General features: G+C 41.0%; 1 protein-coding gene across 4 annotated transcripts in view; it reads right to left on the bottom strand.

Annotated features, from left to right (window-relative positions):
* Positions 1–703: 703 nt before the first annotated feature.
* The window catches only part of Hadhb (hydroxyacyl-CoA dehydrogenase trifunctional multienzyme complex subunit beta), a 31129-nt gene continuing 10204 nt past the window's right edge, over positions 704–21628 (bottom strand). For all 4 annotated transcript variants that reach the window (XM_021163086.2, XM_021163085.2, XM_021163084.2 and 1 more), the window contains 13 exons: positions 20717–20816; positions 19131–19175; positions 18114–18213; positions 14984–15071; positions 12408–12595; positions 11506–11686; positions 9209–9330; positions 6807–6886; positions 6681–6728; positions 5897–5984; positions 5148–5222; positions 4439–4603; positions 704–1449 (listed from right to left, as the gene is read on the bottom strand). In XM_021163086.2, the coding sequence (XP_021018745.1) occupies positions 1414–1449; positions 4439–4603; positions 5148–5222; positions 5897–5984; positions 6681–6728; positions 6807–6886; positions 9209–9330; positions 11506–11686; positions 12408–12595; positions 14984–15071; positions 18114–18213; positions 19131–19175; positions 20717–20816 (1316 nt within the window). In that variant the 3' untranslated portion in view covers positions 704–1413. The remainder of the gene's footprint in view (positions 1450–4438; positions 4604–5147; positions 5223–5896; positions 5985–6680; positions 6729–6806; positions 6887–9208; positions 9331–11505; positions 11687–12407; positions 12596–14983; positions 15072–18113; positions 18214–19130; positions 19176–20716; positions 20817–21628) is intronic.

Here is a 21628-nt window from a genome sequence, read left to right as displayed (position 1 = left end):
ATGTGATAAATACAAACAAAATACATGAGTGCAGTATCACATCAGGCAGCCTCTTGTGAAAATTACTTATTGTTATTTCCAGCAAGGTTTCAAGACAGAATTACTCTGTGCAGCCCTGGTCGTCCTGGGACATGCTCTGCAGGTCAGTCTGGCCGAGAACTCACAGATCTGCCTGTCTCTTCCTCCTGAGGGCTGGGATTAAAGGTGAGCACCACCATCACTCAGTTAGATTTTTTTGTTCCTTAGTGACCACAGGCTAAGTGATTCTGTCATTTTTGCAAATGAATTTAAACCATCGCCTTTTGGGGAAAAGTTCACTAAATATTAAAACATAAAATGTAACTGAGAAAATTTAAATCAGACATCTAAAGGTAAGTTTGGACTCCAAAGAACCTTAAAAAACAAGCACACACCCCTCTGGAGATGAAGTTCATCTTTATAGTAGAACACTTGCCTAGTATCTACTAGGCCCTGACTTTAATTCCCAGCACCACACAAATATCCCATACACAAATATATGCATACACACTACGTCTTAATTTACCAGGAAAACTATGGGGAAATGACAGGGGGACTCTCAAGTCTTCTTCAGAGGTCAACACTGTTCCTTGCCTAAAAGTGCTCGAACCACCCATGGTGACTGTCTGTAACTGAAGTTACAACTTCTTCAGGATTGCATAAATGTGACTGTGTAGCACAGCTGTCAAGAATTTGAGGGGGTTTATTATAGTCAAAATAAAATATGTTCTTAAATGTTACATCAACCCTGACAAATAGGAGCATCTCCAATAAAATCAATTTGCTTCAATTAAGAAATGGGGGAAACACTGTAAGTGTATCGTAAGTGGGACATTATTATGTCCCTGGCAGTTTCACAACTGACTATAATAGTTACAAAAGCTGCCCATTTCCCACTAATAACGAGACTACGAACAGTCCTCTAATACATGTCTACTTTATTAAGGTCAACCAACATGGTATCTATGTCTCTAAGCATTTCAGGTTTAAGAGATCTTTAGATTATTTTCTTTTCTATAGTAAGTTAACTTAGGCACATCGGTTTGTATTTTAGAAAAAAAATAATTATCTCTATGACACAGACAGGAATAAGGAGAATCTACAAATGTTACAAAGATGATTCTAAACCTCAGCTAGCCTCCCTCTCTCCAAGTGGCTAGCAGCCATTAAACTGCGCAAATATCTGTAATAGTCTGGCACTTAGAGAGCAGAAGCTGTGATTATCGAAAACCTCGAACACTGGCAAGGCTGGACTGCAAAGTATTTAAGAGAAGGCCACAAATGTTGTTTCCTAAGAAGAGCTAGGAACTGCAGGTATCACTTGGTAGTGCATTGAAATGGCATTGCCCAGTGCAAGTGCTGAAGAGATCAGTCAGTCGCCTCCTTCTAGAGCAGTCATTTGGGGTAAGCTTCCACAATCATAGCATGACCCTGTGAAGAAGAAAGTTCAGTCAGACGTCGGAAGCACTGAAAGGTGTTGGAGGCCAACAGCATAACTACCACTGTGAGATCACAGGAAAGGGGTCACTTGGAGACTCAACTTCCTCTGTAACGGGGGTTCATGGTGCCTAGTTTACAAACATTTTTATAAAAATTAAATCAGATAGAATACATTACATAGACATACATGTACTTATATACATACACCTCCCTGTCTCCCCCCCACCCCCATGCATGCACCAGACTCAATCTAATATAGAGTGTGAGTCCTAGTAAATGCTTTTATTTTAGTTTCTGTGGTGCTGGGGAATGAACTCAGGGCTACAGCATGCTAGGCAAGCCTCTACCACTGGGCCACCCAAACTGGATTTGAAAGGTTAAGTGACTCAGTCAAATCACAAAGCCATTGTGAAGAAAGATGTGATTGGGAAACAGGTGTAAGGATTCTGATTCTAAGGCCCGGGCTTGGCTCTCTGCTACTCTCTGGTTAGGAAGATGAACTGAATATGACGGCATGTGCCTGGTCTTGTTGTAGCTTGTTATGCTGTGTTTGGCTGATGCCCCTGGGAAACCTGTACTTTTCTGAGGGGAGGGGGAAGAGGGGTGGATCTGGGAGAGTCTCGATAGTGCAGGTGAGACTGCAGTCCAGATGTAATATATGAGAAGAACAAAAGAAAAATCTAAAGCTACAATTGAAAAAAGAAAAGGTGAACTGAGCGTACCTAAGGGTAGAAGAAAGAACACTGTCCTTTCTGCAACACTCGGCATAGCTCTGGGTACCAGTTATGACCCAAGTTCAAGCCTTACACAAACATTTAGTATTTCCTGGGTCTAAATCCTGTCTGCCAAACAGTCATTCTAACTGTTGGACTGCAATCAAACCTATAGACAGCCTAATGGAATGGTCAGCTTCTAGATTCAATTCAGTTCCAACAAATATGTATTAAGAAACCATTATTTATAAAATACCAAGTTCAATACTATGTAAGTTCATATACAAGATCTTCCTCTGGAATTTAGCATATACATTAGTTTAAAATAGTCAATAATGTTTGTTTAATAATGCAAACAAACAAACAAAGCAGGGAGGGAAAGGTCTGACTGACCCACAGGAGCTGTCTCCTCCAACTTTATATATACTGCACTATTTTCATGTTTCAACAGGATCAGTGTTTCTCAACTCGGGGATGTGCTTCCCACTCGCTTCAGAAGACAGCTGGCAGGCATTTCTGCTAGTTTCAACTGTGTGCAATACATATGGGAAGGGGCAGGGCTGGGAAATAATTTGTTGCTATTAGAATCTCATGGGTGGAGGCTGTGCTGAAACATCCTACAGTACACAGCCCAAAGAATTAACTGGTCCAAAATTTTAACAATGCCAAAGATGAAATACACTGTTTTTGGGCTAGAGATGGCTCAGCAGCTAAGAGTACAAACAGCTGCTGTCCCAGAGGACCTGGGTTCAACTTCCAGCCTCCACAGGGCAGCTCACACCAACTCCAGTCCCAGGGTTTCTGACACCCTCACATAGATATACACACAGGCAAAACATCAATGCACATAAAAAAAATAAACTATAAAAAAAGAAAAACACTGCTCTAGATCCACCATAATGAATTTGTGTTCTAATTTCCTAATCATGTTGGTATCACTCAAATGCCTCGATTAAACAAGTGGCATGCTTATAACTTGTAGAAGAAAGACACTGAATATTCTCCATTCATGCACAGCACCATCTAATGGTATGTACACTCCGTACACAGAGATAACAACTGCACCAGAGTGGGAAGGAATCTGAAGACTACATGCCACACACTGTCTTCTCCCTCGAGGGAGCAGGCACATGTAAGAAGCAGGCTCTCACCTAGATATGCAAGATTTCAGCAGGGGAGTCACAAAGGACAAGACAGTTCTGAGTTAGGGGACTGTATCCCCGGGGCTGTGCTGTGTGGAGCCCTGTGTTTAATCCTAGCACAACCAAAAAGTTTCAGACCATGAAGCAACAATGTTTCAACTTATAAATAAATTATCTTTCTTTCTTTAAACTCTTTAAAGAAAAGCTGTCTATATCATCTTTTATATGATTTTATACTTCAAGCAATCAGGTATTTTCGGGGTGGTATGGTTATAGACAAAATTTTATGCATTTACATAGCTTATTTGTCTTGCTTAGTAACAGTGTCTATAATATGCAAGAAAACAAAAAATCTGTCTATATCAGAATTGAAAAAAGAAAAAAAAAGACTATGTGTCAGTGCATGTGGTGGCTTTTACTCCCAGCAGAGGCAGGGAGATCTCTAGAGGCCAACATGGGCAACAAAGCAAATTCTAGGACAGCCAGGGCTACACAGAAAAACTGTCTTCAAAAAAAAAAAAAAAAAAAAAAAAAAACCCAAAAAAACAACAACAAAATAACATAAAAGCCAACAGCTAATCTTCCTTTAGGATTTTACTCCCAGTGAACTATTCTAGGTCAGAACATGCAGAACATGTTGAGTCTATAATGTAAGTGAGGCAGACCGGAAGACATCTATCAGACGAATGAATTTCCGGCTAAGCAGCAGTCACGTATCACAGAGAACTTAACTACCATACAGAGTAAGTCAGTTCTCTGGAGACGGTTTTGTGGTGGTGCTAAGGACCCAGGACTTCAAACATGCAAGACAGGTAACTACTTGATCACTGAGTTAACAGCCACAGAGACTGTTTACCTTAGACATTATAGAGAAGGTGTCATGATTACTAGGTAAATGAATAAAAGTTTACCATTAAGGAAGAAAATACACTGAGATACCTCTAATGCTAGTTCCTCACAAAATTTAAATGATATTTTTCCAATATACTTCTATATTTTATATAGCTTCCAAAATGAGCATATATTAAACATAAACAAGAAATATAAACATCTTAGCACTTCATGAATGCTTCAAATAAAACATTCTCAGGACGTGGGAGTCCTGATGACACTGCTGTGACGTACCTGTCCTCCAGCTGCACAGGCAGCCACTAAAGCATACTGGCCTCCATCCTTCCTCAGTCTGTTGGCAGCTGCCATGACCAACCGACAGCCAGTGGCTCCAAAAGGGTGCCCCAGAGACAGTGAACCGCCCCAGATATTAAACTTCTCCAGAGGAGGTGATCCAACCTGGCTCCCACAAAAAACAAAGACCAATTTAAAGGCAATTTTACTTAAGACCAATCAAGTCAGCTTCTTCCTAAGAGGAAGCAGACAACACAGCAAGAGTAACTGATACCGACTACCTTACAAATCAATGTATGGCACCCGAACAAGACCAACAGAAGGCCTACTGTCTTCACTCCTCAGCCTCCATGACTCAGTTTTAAATTAGGAGAGAAGCTGGGACTACAGCTCAGTGGAAGAGTACTTGGCCTGCATGCATGGTTCAACACCCAGTACTGCAAAAAAGAGAATAGGCTTTTCCCTCTCTTGTTTGTTTACTTATTCATTCAGAAACAGGGTTTCTCTGTGTAACCTTGGTTATCTACGAACTCCCCTTGTAGACCAGGCTGGACTCAATGCAGAGAGATTTGCCTGCTTCTACCTCCCAAGTACTGGAATTAAAGGCATACACCATCATGGCCAGCTCTCCTTTATATTATTAGCTGGTAACTAAATTCAAAATATTAACACGCTGGTAAATTCAAACATATTATTTATCAAAACATACCTTGGTTTTCCTACCCATGTAGTTTTGTGCAAACCAATCAGAATCCATGGCTTTAAAGTTAGCTAAAATCTGGCCCTAGAAGGGAAAATAATTCAAGACTTTGTTACTAATGCTCTCCTGGGTTTTATGTAAGACATAGACTTGTGTAACTTTAAGCAAATCTTTACATCAGTTCTCAGTGAAAATTTCATAAGGAAATAATTTAACACTTCCTTTTTTTTTTTTTTTTTTTGGTTTTTCGAGATAGGGTTTCTCTGTGTAGCCCTGGCTGTCCTTGAACTCAGAAATTTGCCTGCCTCTGCCTCCCAAATTCTGGGATTAAAGCCGCGCGCCACCACACCTGGCAATTTAACACTTCTTAACGGGACTTTAAGGAACAGCCTCCAGGGCTGGAGAGATGGCTCAGCAGTTAAGAGCACTGACTGCTCTTCCTGAGGTCAAGAGTTCAAATCTCTGCAATCACATTGTGGCTCACAACCATCCGTAATGAGATCTGATGCCCTCTTTTGGTGTGTCTGAAGACAGTGTGCTTACATATAATAAATAAACCTTTAAAAAACAAAAACAAAACAAAACATAAAAACAGCCTTCAAAGGTGTATTTTCAACACCACAAGTGTGACCCTGAATCTGTGACCTAGCCCTCCCTACAAAGACATTCAGTTTGAATACAAAGCCCCACTCCCTATAAGCACTCACTTCACTTGTAATGGCTATACTCATTTCAGATGTGACTTATAAACAACTTACTGAGAAGGCTTCATGAAATTCAAAAGCATCGATATCATTCATGGTTAACCCTGCCTTTTCTAAAACTTTTGGAGTAGCATATGTTGGTCTGAAAAAGAAAACAAACAAAAATAGTAGACTAAAATTTTCCATTTTAATTTAAGCATTTCCTAGTATACTCCAAATCGAGTTTTATCCTTACTCATTGGTTCTATTATACAAATACTTAGTGTTGGGGATAAAAAAAGGCATGCCCTTCATCCTCACTATATTGTAGAACTGGAAGAACAGATAATAAGCAGGCAAGCAGTGTAGGGTAAGTTAAAACTAAAGAGAAAAGGAACAGAATTCAAAGGAGCAAGGCAGGAGAAAGGGCTGGCTAGTGTCAAGGTTATAATGGAAGCCAGTGGTGTAAGGACAAATAATGAGAGGCATTTATGAAAGGTCCTGTGGGTTAGGGATGAAGCCCCGGGTTCAGAGTGCTTGTCTAGCATAAATGAACCCCACAGCTCACATGAATACACACACACACACACACACACACACAGAGTGCAGGGTGTGTGTGTGATTGATTATATAACACAATTGCTGGCAATGTGAAAATAAAATGCCAACTTAGGCCTTAATATACTCTCAAACCTGTGTAAAAAAATGTGAGCAATTGATCCCTGAGACCGACATGGTGGAAAGAGAAAATCAAATGCTGTAAATTATCTTCTGACCCCTCGTCCCCACACACTAAATAACTGTAATCAAAAAGTCAAATATTTTTCATTGAGATTTAGAAATATCTACTGCTACTTACCCGAGTAAAAGCTGATCTTTCGGATCCTGGGACACATATATAAAATCCCTAGGCAAAAACCAGAAATATTACCTCTAGTAATAAAATAAAGAAGTCATAAGTAATTCACCAGAATATTTACTTTACCTCAAATATGCCTTTGGTTTATAACCCATGGCCAGAGCTCTGTCCTCTGACATGATTAGCATCGCAGAAGCGCCATCAGTCTGAAACGGTACAACATGATGTTATCTGGAGGTCTCCTGGCATCTGCCTCCAAAGCCTGCTCATGAGTCTACTAGTATATCTATATAGAGTCTATGTAGCAAATTCAATTTACTGTATCCACCATTAAGTCACAAGCATATACACTGAGCCACTTTGGGAGGACAAAGGTGTCAGGGACTGTTCACAAGGTATTACAACTTATCAAGATACACTGGGAGATGCAGCTTCAGAAATAAGGACCCACAGGTTTTTTGCTTCTGGCACAGAAAATGAAAATTTTTTTCATGAATTAAAATATTTACTTAAATTATTTTTTACATTTTCTGTGTTCTTAGTAGCCTCCTGTCCATAGCTTTGAGATTTTATTCTAAAGGCAACACACTGAGAGAAGACTCAGATGGGTAAATGAGACCATCAAAATCATGGTTTTACAACACTTTAAACACATCTAGTATGTTTTTCTTTAGTAGATTATTTTTTTTAATTTTTTATTAGGTATTTTCCTCATTCACATTTCCAATGCTATCCCAAAAGACCCCCATACCCTCCCCCCACTCCCCTACCCACCCACACCCACTTTTTGGCCCTGGCGTTCCCCTGTACTGGGGCATATAAAGTTTGCAAGTCCAATGGGCCTCTCTTTCCAGTGATGGCCGATTAGGCCATCTTTTGATACATATGCAGCTAGAGTCAAGAGCTCCTGGGTACTGGTTAGTTCATAATGTTGTTCCACCTATAGGGTTGCAGATCCCTTTAGCTCCTTGGGTACTTTCTCTAGCTCCTCCATTGGGGGCCCTGTAATCCATCCAATAGCTGACTGTGAGCATCTACTTCTGTGTTTGCTAGGCCCTGGCGTAGTCTCTAGAGGCAGCTATATGAGGGTCCTATCAGCACTCTAGTATGTTTTTATCCCAAATAATAATTAAGAAATTTCAGGACAGAGAGGTACTTCTGGGGTTTTGTTTGTTTTTAAAAAGCCCTTTACCATTATTTCAAAAATGAAAGAACATCCTCTACAGTTCCAAAGACAATGAAATCACTCCACGCAGTATGCAAATATCAAAACAGGTTCTGTTACATTTTATTATGTATCTCCTTCTTAAAACTCAGCAATACTGAAAAGAGCATGTAGCTACCAATAAGGTGGCCAGAAAGTCTGGGAATACAGTTGACTATACATAAAACATGGTTTTGGATACTACATTAATAGTTGTTCACTGCTAGGTGTGGTGGTAGAAACTGATCAGCTATACTGTAAAGAAACATGAGGGCAGGAGAGATGGCTCAGTGGTTCAGAGCACTTGTTCTTCCAGAGGCCCAGGCTCAGTTCCCAGGACCCACACAGTAGCTAAGAAGAATCTCTAACTCTGGATCCAGAAGAGTCCATGTTTCTTCTGGCCTCTGTGGGCAGCCCACATACAGGACGCACAGACACACACTCACACAAAACACCCATACATACCACGTTTTTTAAAAGAACAAATAAAATAAAGCTTCCCTTGCTGCCTCTTTTGAGAAGCCTCTCTGATATCCTCAGCAGTTGACCTACAGCCACCACAGTGTATCACAACTGTCCTTCCCATCTCCAATGCTTACCAAAACAATACAAGTTTGATGAGTGGCCAAGTTCATAAAAAGAACAGCTTTTGTATTAGTATGGTGAGATGTCTAAGACCTTAAAACTATGATTTTTTAAAAAAAAGATTTATTTATTATTATACATAAGTACACTGTAACTGTCTTCAGATGCACCAGAAGAGGGCATCAGATCTCATTAGGGATGGTTGTGAGCCACCATGTGGTTGCTGGGATTTGAACTCAGGACCTTCAGAAGAGCAGTCGGTGCTCTTAACCATTGAGCCATCTCTCCAGCCCAAAACTATGATTTTAAACTTGGTCTTTATACAAGGTACATCTCTCCAGCCCAAAACTATGATTTTAAACTTGGTCTTTATACAAGGTACATGCCTGTGATTACAGCACTAGGAAGGCTGAGGCAGAAGGATTATAACTTTGAAGCCAGCCTAGGCTTCATAGGGAAATCTATCTTAGAGTAAAACTTATGTATTGGATTTCTGGGACAGGTAGGCTGCCTGTAAACTCTTGAACCCCCCACCTCTACATCCTGAATGCTGGGCTTACAGGGATGTATTATCACACCCAGTCTGTGTTTATTTTCTAAATGATTTTCCTTTAACATTTTCTCAACAGTAAATAGTTGTATTTTAAGCCTCCAACCACACACAAGCAAATTTGCTGCAGGCTCTTCTATTGAGTCTATAGAAAAGCCACTATTAGACACAAATAGCAATGACAATTACCAGGAAAGAAGAATTTGCAGCTGTCACTGTGCCATAGGGTTTGATGAACGCAGGTTTTAGTTTGGCCATTTGCTCCAGTGAGGAAGGACGGATCCCATTATCTTTGGTAACTGTGTCCTTTCCTGTAAGAACATGAATTTTTTAGCTCTAGGAAACATTAAGCGTTATATACCTTCTCTATAGCAATATGCTTTAAAAATTCTAAGAACGGGGGCTGGAAAGGTGGCTTAGAGTTTAACAACTGCTGTTCTTTCTGGGGACCCAAGTTCAGTGCCCAGCACCCACAATGGACAACTCACAACTGCTTGTAAGTCCAGCTCCAGGGGAACTAATGCCCTCTTCTGGCCTGTAAAGAACCCACATGCCTGTGCATACATACACACACACACATACACATACACTTAAGTAAAAATTTGAGAACAAAGGAAATGAAAGTCTTATCTGTCAACTATAAAGAAAGCCTTTTTATTCTTTTCAGGCCTGGGGATCAACACCCCCATCCCGCACCACCGCCACTGCCGCAGGTCCTTGACCGTCCTGAGCAAGCATTCTACCACTGAGTTGTACATAACTGCATCTCTAAAAGAGCCTTTTACAGCTAAGACATCATCAAATTTCATTTTGTTTCATTTATTTAGTCACAGATGTATACACAAGTACAAAAAGCCATCACGCCAGGCATGCTTAGTCCTTTGGAGACTGAGGCAGGAAGAGCGGTTTGAGTTTGAGGATCTCTGATAGACCATGTATCACATGTATCAGGCCAGGCAGGATTACATAGCAAAATCCTGTCTCAAAAAAAAAAAGAGGAAACAAGAAACAAAACCCCAACATCTTATTTTCTTAAAACACTCACTCAGATTTAGCTGTTTTATATAGAAGTCCCATGAATCAGGAGTTTTAAATTGGCTGGACCCAGGCATTGTGACTCATACCTGTAGTCCTAGCACTTGGGAGGCTAAGGCAAAAGGACTGCTACAAGTAAGAGGCCAGTTAAAGCTGCACACCAACATCCTACAAACCAAACAGGGCCAGTGAGACGGCTCAGCACGTGAAGGAACTGGCGACAGGGCCTGGTGACCCGAATTTGATCTCCAAGACCCATGTGAAAGAGAAACCGGATTCCTATTACATTATCCTCTGACCTCCACTGACAGACTATAAACACACACGGGGGTGGGGAGTGTAAAGGTGAGGAGGGGACTGGGAGGATGGAAGGGACGGAGGGAGGGCTGTAATTGGGATTTAAAGTGAATAAATAATTAATGAAAGAAACCCGTAAGAAACTGGGCATGGTAGCACATGCATGGAATCCTACTTGGGAGGTAGAGGCAGAGAATTAGGAGTGCCAGGCCAGCCTCAGCTACAGTATGAGGCCAACCAGGTCTATATAAGACCTTGTTTTAAAAAACAACAAAACCCTTTGGCTAAGTTTACCAGTGTTATAACACAGATCTAAACGTGAGTCCATGTTTAAGAATAAACTGAAGATAAACTGAATGCAGTGGTGGTGGTGCACGCCTTTAATCCCAGCACTCAGGAGGCAAAGGCAGGTGGATCTACAGAGAAAGTTCAAGGACAGCCAGGGCTACACAGAGAAACCCTGTCTAGAAAAACCAAACGCCAAACCAAACCAAAAACAAACAAGCAAACAAAGAGAATAAAAGCTGATTATTTTGGAAACAATCATAGCAACAGGGAGGCAAAGGCAGTTCTCTTTGTGAGCTCAGGGCCAGCCAGAGCTACATGGTAGAACCCTGTTTTTAAGAAATTATCGGGGCTGGTGAGATGGCTCAGTGGGTAAGAAGAGCACCTGACTGCTTTTCCGGAGTGCAAATCCCAGCAACCGCATGGTGGCTCACAACCATCTGTAACAAGATCTGACTCTCTCTTCTGGAGTGTCTGAAGACAGCTACAGTGTACTTACATATAATAAATAAATAAATAAAGCTTAAAAAAAAAAGAAATGATGTTTAAAAAAAAAATTATCACTTAACATTTTTAAGTTTAGGGCTGAAGAGGTGGCTCAATTGTTAAGAGCACTTGCTGCTTTCAGAGGATACAGAGTTGGTTCCCAGCACCTATATCGGCTTGTAACCACTTGTAACCTCTGTTCCAAGGGCTCCAATGCCCTCTCTTATGACCTCTGGGGACACCTGCATGCACAGGACACACGAATACTAAGGCACACACAGTAAAACATAACAAAAATAAATGAATCCTTTTCAAAAACAAATTTTTAAGTTTTTGGAACAACCAAAGCAATTCAGAACACCCCAGTAAGTATCACTAGTTACCTGGTACTTTGAAGGGTACAATATCAGAAAGGTGTCCTTCATCCTGTGCCTTCTTGGCCAGACTATGAGAACGCAGTGCATATTCATCCTGTTCCATTCGAGAAACAGCAAAGGCAGCAGCCAGTCGGTCTGCAGAGTGGCCCATGGTCTCATTAGTGGAGAACTCAGCCACTGCAGGGAGCTAGCAAAGGAGACACAGAACAGCTCTGCTCTTAAGAGGTGTGAGATGATGCACAGGATTGCTCAGTGCTAACACATCTTTTTATTGGCTGGATATAGAAACATATGCCTATAACCCTAGCACTCAGGAGAAATTTGAGAACAGCCTAGCAAGACCTTGGCTCAAAACAAAATCAAAACAAACAAACAAACACCAAAGAAGGAATAAAGGAAATGCAAAAGCTCTTTGCAAGCAAACATTTGTGGGTTTTTTTTTCTCTCTCTCTTTCCTTCATTTTTGTTTTTGAGACAGGGTTTCTCTGTTTAGCCCTGGCTGTCCTGAAACTCTCTCTGTAGTCCAGGCTGCCTGATCCACCTACCTCTGCCTCTTGAGTTCTGGGATTAAAGGTGTGCACCACCACTACCCAGCTTGAGAAAATATATTTCTAAAGAGGTCTAAAACATACATTTTTAGAGATAGGGTCTCATTATGTAAATCAGCTTGCCCTTGGACTCATACAGATTCACTTGTTTGGGCCTCTGGAGTGCTGGGCTTAAAGGTATGTGCCGCCATGTTCAGATTACAAATTCAATTTTTATAACTACTCCCACTCCCAATCTTGACCAAATACCCTGCCCTGTAATCAAGAGAATACATAATTATTAGAATATGTGTTATATCTAACTGTAACTAGCTTCAGGATGCTCTGGATCTTTATTTACACTAAATATACAAGTCTTACCTCAGGGGACAGAAAATTCAATCTGAATTTACTGAGTAAGGACAGGCGCTGGCCCAGGGTCTTGGCTTTATTGAGATCAAGCATCATTTTCCTCATATTTCTTGAATGACGAATAGGGACATCAGACATTAACTCAACACCACCAGCCACGACGACATCACACTGGCCAGAAGCTATCAGACCAACAGCTACAGGGTACAAAGCATAGGTGCATGAACAACTTTGTAGGAATAACAAACCACTGAAATGTAAGCTTGATTTAAAAGCTGTATAAAAAGGAGCCAGCAAGGTGGCTCAATAAGAGAAGGTCCTTGCAGCTCTATCCCTAGAGCATGTATGTAGGGGGAGGAGACTCATTTCCACAAGTTACCCTTTGACCTGCACACATGCATCATAACATGCATGCACACAAAAGAAATACATGACAAAAATCCTTGACACAGTTATCAGTTTTGTACAACAGCAATCAGTTTCTAACTACATAGTCTCACCATGTAGCTCTGGCTGACCTGCAACTAGCTGTGCAGAGCAGAATGCAACCTCAAACTCACAGCGATCCACCTGCTTCTTCCTCCTGAGTGCTGGGATTAGAAATATGCTACACCCAGCTAGTTTCTAACTTTTCAATGGGACTATTACCTTATAAGTTTTGCACTTCTGGAGACTGAACCCAAGGTTTGGCACATAAATAGGTAAGCACAAGGAAATATTTAAATGTCTAAAAATATATTCATCCAAGACACAACGACATCAACTGCTAAATCAACTCAAGTGATATTCTTTTTAACCTATTTAATTTTTTGTATATTAGTGTTTCACCTGCATATTTGTGCCTCGTGCCTACAGAGGCCAAGAGGTCATTAGATCTCCTGGAAATAGAGTCAATAATTATGAATTATCATGTAGGTGCTAGAAATCACACCCAGGTCCTCTGGAAGATCAGCTAGTGCTGAGGATTTGATCCAACTCAAATCCTCGAAACCTGAACATCTTCCATATTTTATGCGCTCTAAGGTTAAGTTTTCAGAAAGGTCTCCTCCCTACCCCTCACATAGAGAATACCAATTTCTGCTACACGCCTTCTCAGATGTCAGTTTCCCTTTATGGCAACTGGCATGCAATTCTGTTGGTTTAACTGAGAGTCAGTCACATGCTGCTCAGTAGAGAAGCCTCCAACCACTGCCTCTGGCTTCATTCCTGCCACTCATGAACTCAATTTGGCCTTGTTATTATTATAATAGCATTGAGCACTGAGCCTGTCAAGCTTCCTGTCTTTTCATTGAATGGCAGTGTTATTTAATGACCCACAAGATTGCCAAGGATGTGGGTAGACAGTCAATTAAACATAAAAGCATTTTTTTGCAAGTGTGAATGTGTGCTGTCATGTGTTAGGGGACACATGGGCAAACGTGTGTGTGTGTGTGTGTGTGTGTGTGTGTGTGTGTGTGTGTGTACACAGGCCAGAATTTGGTATCTGTCTTTAACTGTGCCCCATCTTGTACAATGAGACAAGTTCTCTCACTTGAATGTAACCTCCTTCAGCCTAGGCAGGCTGGTTCAGACCTTATGCCACTGAGGCGGGGCCACCTGCCATGCAGCTTCTCTGTGCTGCTTCTCAACCAGTTTCCTTTGATGTCACACTACCTGCCACCTGCCCTGAGGCCTAACCGGTTCTCCAAGATTTTCTGTAGTTAACTACAACCTATGAATCTGGCGAATTACTGCTAAAAGGCTGTGCTGATGATAACATCAAGAAACTTGGCTGTGGCAGGGAATGGGTTTCCCTCTTTATAAGTGCAGACTTTTTTTATTAAACATTCGAACCTTGAACAGACTAGCATGTCTTGGTTTCCATTATTTCTCGACCTGCCTTGATTCCCTCTTCTCTTTCAGCTCCGGTTGCCTCCCAGGCTCAAACCCGGACATGAGAGCTGCAGGCCGGCCCCAACACTTGAACACATCTCACCCATTTGCATCATCTAGCCAGTCAGTCAGCTAGCTTGCTTTGGGGATCCTGTCTCTGCCTTCTGAATGCTGGGATTACAAACAAGCTGTCACACCTACGCGTGTAGGTGCTAGGGATCCATCTTTACTCTGGTCCTCATACTTACTCAACAAGTAATTTGCAACTAACCATCTAGAGTAGGACTTGGCCGGGCGTGGTGGTGCATGCCTTTAATCCCAGCACTTGGGAGGCAGAGGCAGGCGGATTTCTGAGTTCGAGACCAGCCTGGTCTACAAAGTGAGTTCCAGGACAGCCAGGGCTACACAGAGAAACCCTGTCTCGAAAAACCAAAACCAAAAGAATAGAGTAGGACTTGACAACTCTGGTGATGCTTGAGGCTGCAGGTCTCTGTCCTCATGGGAAAATGCCCTATCAGAGTTATCTAAGCAGAATAAACTATGCCTCCCCTCCCACTGACAGTCCCAGTAGCAGCCAGCCTAGGAGTAAGGACGAATTCAACTGTCCCCACAGGGCATAAAAACGACTCTGGACAATCCCTAACTTTTACTCCCCTTAAGACTAATTATAAGGAGTAAAATCACAAGCACCTTTGGACTCCATTTACACATACCTGTGGTCATGGCTTGGTTTGAAGAGATACAAGCCATGGTGACAGTGTGAGCTGGAGTCTTATCAGAGAAGCCAGCTCCCAGGGCAGCCTTCAAGGAACAGTGAGGAAGAGAAAATACACATGAGAGTCAGGCTCTGAGCACTACTTCCCCACTAAACTTACACTGTGCTTGATACTACTTGCCATCTGCAGGAGCAGTGAGCTGTTACTTTTGTGTACACCAGTATGACCTTATTCTGTCTGTAGGGAGGTCTGATACTAAGTGCCTATTTGTACTAAAAACTACTTCCTGGCATCTGCATGTCAACTTCTTAATCTGAACCAGTTGGAAAGGAAATCAGAAGCAGGTGTTGGGAGCAAAAGAAGAGACTCCACAGTGGGACAAGGGTAAGGGCACTCAGGTCATAACCGCTTGATCCTCATGAGGTCACTGCAGCATGTTACCCTTGGCCCAGCTGACACAGGACTAACAAAGCTTTAAATAGAACTGGTAGCTGGTGACCCTTATCCATATTCTTCTATTTAAAGACTGAATCCCTTTCAAGGCACCAAGGAGAAAGGAGGAAACTGAGCTGAAGGAGAAATGCCCTGAGGTCTGTCAGCAAAGTCAGCTCTGATAGGGGCACAAAACCCTTTAGGAGGACTTCATATTAATCTTAGGACAGGTCCTTGTGGGCTGGAGAGATGCTCAGAGGTTAAGAGCACTGACTGTGGGAAGAGCTGAAGTGGGGGGTGCTGATAATGGGATGTAAAGTGAATAACAAATTAATTAATTTTAAAAAAAGAAGAAGAAAAGAAAGAGCACTGGTTGCCCTTCCAGAGGTCCTGAGTTCATTTATAATGGGATCTGGTACCCTTTTCTGGCATGCACCCATACATGCAGGCAGAATACTGTATCCATAATAAATAAATAATCTTTAAAAATATATATTAGTGGGGGCTGGAGAGATGGCTCAGAGGTTAAGAGCATTGACTGCTTTTTGGAAGGTCCTGAGTTCAAATCCCAGCAACCACATTGTGGCTCACAACCATCTGTAATGAGATCTGATGCCCTCTTCTGGGGTGTCTGAGGATAGCTACAGTGTACTTACATATAATAAATAAATCTTAAAAAAAAAAAAATATATATATACATACATACATACACACACACACACACATATATATGCTATATGCATAGATTCTAGTGAAATTCTTTTGCTGGGGACTTTAAGTTTTACTACTTATTTTCCTACCTGTCCCATCACCTCTACCTTTCTCCTTAGCTACTAAAATGACCTGGACGTTAGGTGGCTTAGGTCTTTAATCTCAGTACTTTGGAGGCAGGTACATCTCTGTAAGCTTGGGGCCACCCTGATCTACACAGTAAGTTCCAGGCCAGCCAGGGCTCATAAGTGATACCCTGCCTGTCTTAAAAATAAGAGATTATGTGGCGTACAACAAGACTGCTATTAGTATTAGGTCCAGGGAAGAAACTTCCTCATACCAATCAACAGTTGGAATGTGCATATAGATGTAAAACTTTCAGAAAAACATTCACAGAAAAACACCATGGTTTTGGTTTGAGAAAAGAAGAATGTAGAGAAAATTGAAATTTACTTTTTCAGTCTTATGAAAGTCACTTCATATCCATGATCCAGAAGTTCCAGCCCTGTAAACAACTTGATGGCTTTATGTAACCATGAAATTTTTTTATAAATTTCTTAATATGGTTTTTAATGGACTAATAATCTTCAATCATTTTGTTGAACCATAATTTATCCAACCATTCGATGTTGAACAAGATAAGTAGTTCTTTTGAGATTTACCTGTCTATTTTCTCCTGCAAACCTTCTCTCTTTTTTTTTTTACTAACCCACTAGAGCTCTTTATTAGGTGTGTTCAAAATGTGCCAATGCAGAGGAAAAGTCAGTGCTGCAGGAGAAGAGACGGGCCTCTCCCTGCTCTCAGCCCTCTTCTCTCCTCTGCCCTCAGCAGCACTGGCTGCGCACTCTGTGACCTTGGGCAGTGCTGGAATTTCAGCTGCTTTAACATTCACTGTGTGAGAGAACAAATGGCTTTGATCTGCACATTTGCCCTTCTATCTTGGCTAACAATGGAAGTAATTATCCTCATAACTATAATGAACACAGAAGCACAGACAAGAAATAAGATAAATATGTGAAAGCCTACTTTATCCAAATAATTGAAACAAAGCCCAGAAGACGGGTTTGAACAAGTCACTGTCAAATGACTGTGTGATACTCATATTAGTTTCAAGCTGTCATTATCTCCATTGCCCAATAAACACTAGATGTGTGCCAACTAGGCTAAAGGTAAACTCCGAGGAAGTAGCTACATTAAAAAAAAAACAAAAAACCTCTGCCTACGTGTCATCTAGTCAGAGGTACAAGTCATAGGCAAGGCTTCCTCCTGCTACAAAAACCAAGTTATGAACTTGGCTACACTGTTCAAGCTTAGTTAGAAACCATGAAGGCTAACATTACAAAGGGCAGCATCAGCCATATTGCTAGACTGTTTCTCTAACACAAGAGACAAACTAACATTTCTTAAAGCACTCAAACAATTTATCTGACCTACAGCCAAATGTGCATACATAGTAATAGCATACATCATCTGATTTTAAGTGGAATACATGTTTAGCTAATGGGTCTTAAGAGCTTAATGACTTTAAAATGTAAATTCTAAGCTGGGCATGTATCTTAGTGGTAGAACACTTGCCTTGCCTGACATATGCAAGGCCTTGGGTCAGATCTCTAGCAATACATGCACATACAAAAGAAATAAATAATTAAATATTAATTCAAATTCAAATAGACTTTTTCTAATTTGGGGGAAGGGTGTGATGGTGGGGGGAGACAGGGTCTCACTATGTAGCCCTGGATGACCTGAAACTTACTGATCTGCTTGTCTCTCCCTTCTGAGTACTAGAATTAAAGGTGGATCACCAAGCCCAGCTCTGTTGCCACTGTTTTGGAGAAAAGGTCCCACTATAGCCCAGATAATATGGAATTCACTAATTCCCAGATAGGCCTTGGACTCCATGGTAATCCTCCTGCCTCAACCTCCCAAGAGTACATTACAAGCATCAGCCACTCTATCCAGCTTTATATAAATTTGCTTTACTTACCTCTCTAGCCACATTGCTTGTTTTTACTTCCTGAATAACTGTACCAAAGATGATATAATCAACAACATCCTTTGGAATATTGGTCCGATGCAACAAACCCCTAAAAGCAGAAATCCAAAGAAAAGAAACACTTCATATATGAAGGTATGCCAGAGAACATCACATAAAACACTACACATTTTAAACAGAGAAGCCATGCACTGGAGGTACAGGTCAGAGGAGCGTGCTCACTTAGTGCATACAAAGCCCTCGGTTCAATCCTAATCTCCACAAAACCACAAAGACAAGTCTTTCCTTTTAAAAGGCCAGACACAAACATTTAACAGCTTATCAACAGGGAAATGAGTGAAGAGTAATGTGAAGAGTCAATATTCGATGGCCACTAGGTAATGAGACATTAGAAAAATCAAAACCAACTTGGGCAGGTGGAGTTAGCTTAGTGATAGAACACTTGCATTGGAAGCAAAACCCTGGGTTCAGTCCTCAGCTCTGCCTGGGGTTGGGAGTAGTGGTGGGATAATTTAGGAAGTCAGACATGGTAATGCATGACTTTAATACCAGAACTGGAGAGGCAGAAGAAGGCAGCTCTCTGTAAGTCCAAGGGCACTCTGATTTACAAATCAATCCAGGCCAGCCAGAGATATTTATCAAGGTCTGGACTCAGTAAACAGACAAACAAATAAAAAGCTTGGGGCCACTCAGAAGCTGTTAAAATTTAACATATATGGTTAAAATAAAATTTAATCTTATCATGACATACACCTTTAATCCTGACAACTGGGAGGCAGAGGTAGATGAGTTCAAGGCTAGCCAGGTCTAGAAGTCAGTTTCAGGTCACTCAGAATTATATGGTGAGACCCTGTATCAAAGAACCTTGCTAGGAGCTAGTTAATACTGCTCCTTTCCAAATAAAGTTTAACAGCCTAGCTATGAAAATCCTACAGAACATGCTACCTCAAGTACAAAAACTATAAAAAGTATTTTAGGTTGAAAGAACAGGACACTTGATTTACTTACGAAAGTGCAGCTCTAGCCAAGTCATGTGGCATTAGGTCTTTATACCTGGGGAAAGAAAACAAATAATTTAAACCAAAAGCCTAGGGTTTCAATAGAATTTAAAAAAATTCGAAGGCATACAGATTCTCTAACATATGCTGACAATGCAGCTAATCTTACTCCCAAGTCAGTCTATCAGTTCATATGAAGAAATAGTGTGACTTTGCTATCTGTCATCTTAAAAAGTCTGACAAGCCCTAAACCTCTACAGAACTTGCTGTCTGACAAAATGGACATTCCCCTCTTTTTTTTTTTTTTTTTTTTTTTTTTTTTTTTTTTTTTTGGTATCATTTAGTGTTGTGTGTACTTGTATACTTGGGGAAGTCAAAGGACAACGTGTACAAGTCCCAGCTTTCTAGGGACTGTACTTAGGTCACAAGTTGGGTAGCAAGCACCTTTACCCATTGAGCTGTCTGACTACATCTTTCATGCCTTGCATTTTAAAAATTCATTAATTTTTATTTTATCTACATTGATGTTTGCCTGCACGGATGTCTATATGAGGGTGTTGGATCTCCTGGAATTGGAGTGCAGTGTTGGGAATTGCACCCAGCTCCTCTGGAAGAACATCCAGTGCTGTTGAGTCCTGCTAAGCCATCTCTTCAGTCCCTATGCCTTGCCTCTTAAAGATAATATATCTTCAAGATCTCAAATCTTCCATATGAATACAAAAAGAAAGGCCTCATTTTTTTTCAAACTGGAGGCTAATATTCCCCAGTAAGTTTTTAATGTTAGTGACTGCCTGTACAAAGAACAAATATTTAAAAACTAACAATATAAACAGAACAAATTACTTCCTTAAAAGAGCCCATTACCAGCTTTTGTGTAGACTGAATCTTACTTAGAGGATAGAAAAGCCTGAAAAACCAGCTGTTTGATTCTGAGGAATTTTCAAGGTAGTCCAAAATACTTGGGGTTGAACTATAGCAGGCATTTGGACCAGCTGTGTCAGCCGCAAGTCTCATTTTCAGAAGACCAAAGCAGCATCATTTTCAGTACTCAAACTGTGCCTACAGAAGCCATGTTCCAGAAAAGAAAAGAAAAGAAAAGAAGAGAAGAGAAGAGAAGAGAAGAGAAGAGAAGAGAAAAAAGGGAAGGGAATAAAGAAAAGACCTATTAGAAAGATGATATCTGGACCTACACTGGACTCTCAACTAGAGCTATTTCATTCAGGCTAATGCCATGGCAAGCTAGTTTATAAAAGAAATAGAACATCTTGCCATGGGGCTGGAGGGATGGCTCAGTGGTTAAGAGCATTGTCTGCTCTTCCAGAGGTCCGGAGTTTAATTCCTAGCAACCAAATGGTGGCTCACAATCTTATCTGTTATGAGATCTGATGCCCTCTTCTGGAGTGTCTGAAGACAGCAACAGTGTACTCACATACAGAACATCTTGCCATAATATACCACTGATTTGACTTGTTCTATACTGTTTTTATACAGGTGCTCGCCATATGCTCTCCCACTAGTTATATTATTCCCCACAAAGACTACTTCACACAGTACCAGAAAAGAAACAGACAACTAACACGATCATTTTATACTTACGAAGTGCCTGACAGCAGAAATGGAATGCGGACCCCTTCCACCACCACAATATTCTTCATATTGGGTTTTGCTAAAGTCTTCTTTGACTTGGTCTGGACAGCTTTAAGATTAAGTTCAAAGAACTATTAATTAAAATATATAAAATCAGGGATAGGGCCGGGCGTGGTGGCGCACGCCTTTAATCCCAGCACAGGAGGCAGAGGCAGGCAGATTTATGAGTTTGAGGACAGCCTGATCTACAAAGTAAGTTCCAGGACAGCCAGGGCTATACAGAGAAACCCTGTCTCGAAAAACAACAACAACAACAAAAAATAAAAAATAAAAAATAAAAAATAAAAATCAGGGATAGGGAGGTAGCTCAAAGAATGGAACACTTGCCTAGATACATTTTTCTATGCTTGCTCTCATAGCCTCCTTGAAAAAGAGTTGCCCTGTTTATAGTCCCTGCCAATGAGGTCTAAATCCAAGGCACAAACTGATCAGATTAAGAGGGGGTATGCCAGGCCCACCAACAAATCAACAAAGAAGTTGACCAGTGTATATTAGCACTGTTTTTTCCTACAACAAAATAGCAGAGACTGAGAACTGGAATCTAAACTAACTACATGGTATGAAATGAGGTCCTAGGAAAAGTGCACTTGGCTTTGTTATAACAAAGCTAAACAACAGCAAAAAGGCAGGAAAAAAAATAGCTAAGTGCAGAAGAGGATAAGTATGTAAGGTGGTTTCATTTTAAAACAACCACTCTCAAGAGTTGATGCCTCACATCAACGACCTAATTACTTCTCTTTGGGGTTTATTACTCCTCTTCTTCCTCTTCCTCCTTCTTTTTAAGCAGAGGGTACTACTTCATATCAAAGTCACAATGTGGCTCAGGTTGGCTTCAGTCAAATATTCTACCACACACAGCTC

Source organism: Mus caroli, chromosome 5 (assembly GCF_900094665.2).
Source record: "Mus caroli chromosome 5, CAROLI_EIJ_v1.1, whole genome shotgun sequence".
Classification (NCBI taxonomy): domain Eukaryota; kingdom Metazoa; phylum Chordata; class Mammalia; order Rodentia; family Muridae; genus Mus; species Mus caroli.
Note: the sequence above shows the minus strand (reverse complement) of the source record. Positions and strands in the feature narration are given on the sequence as shown.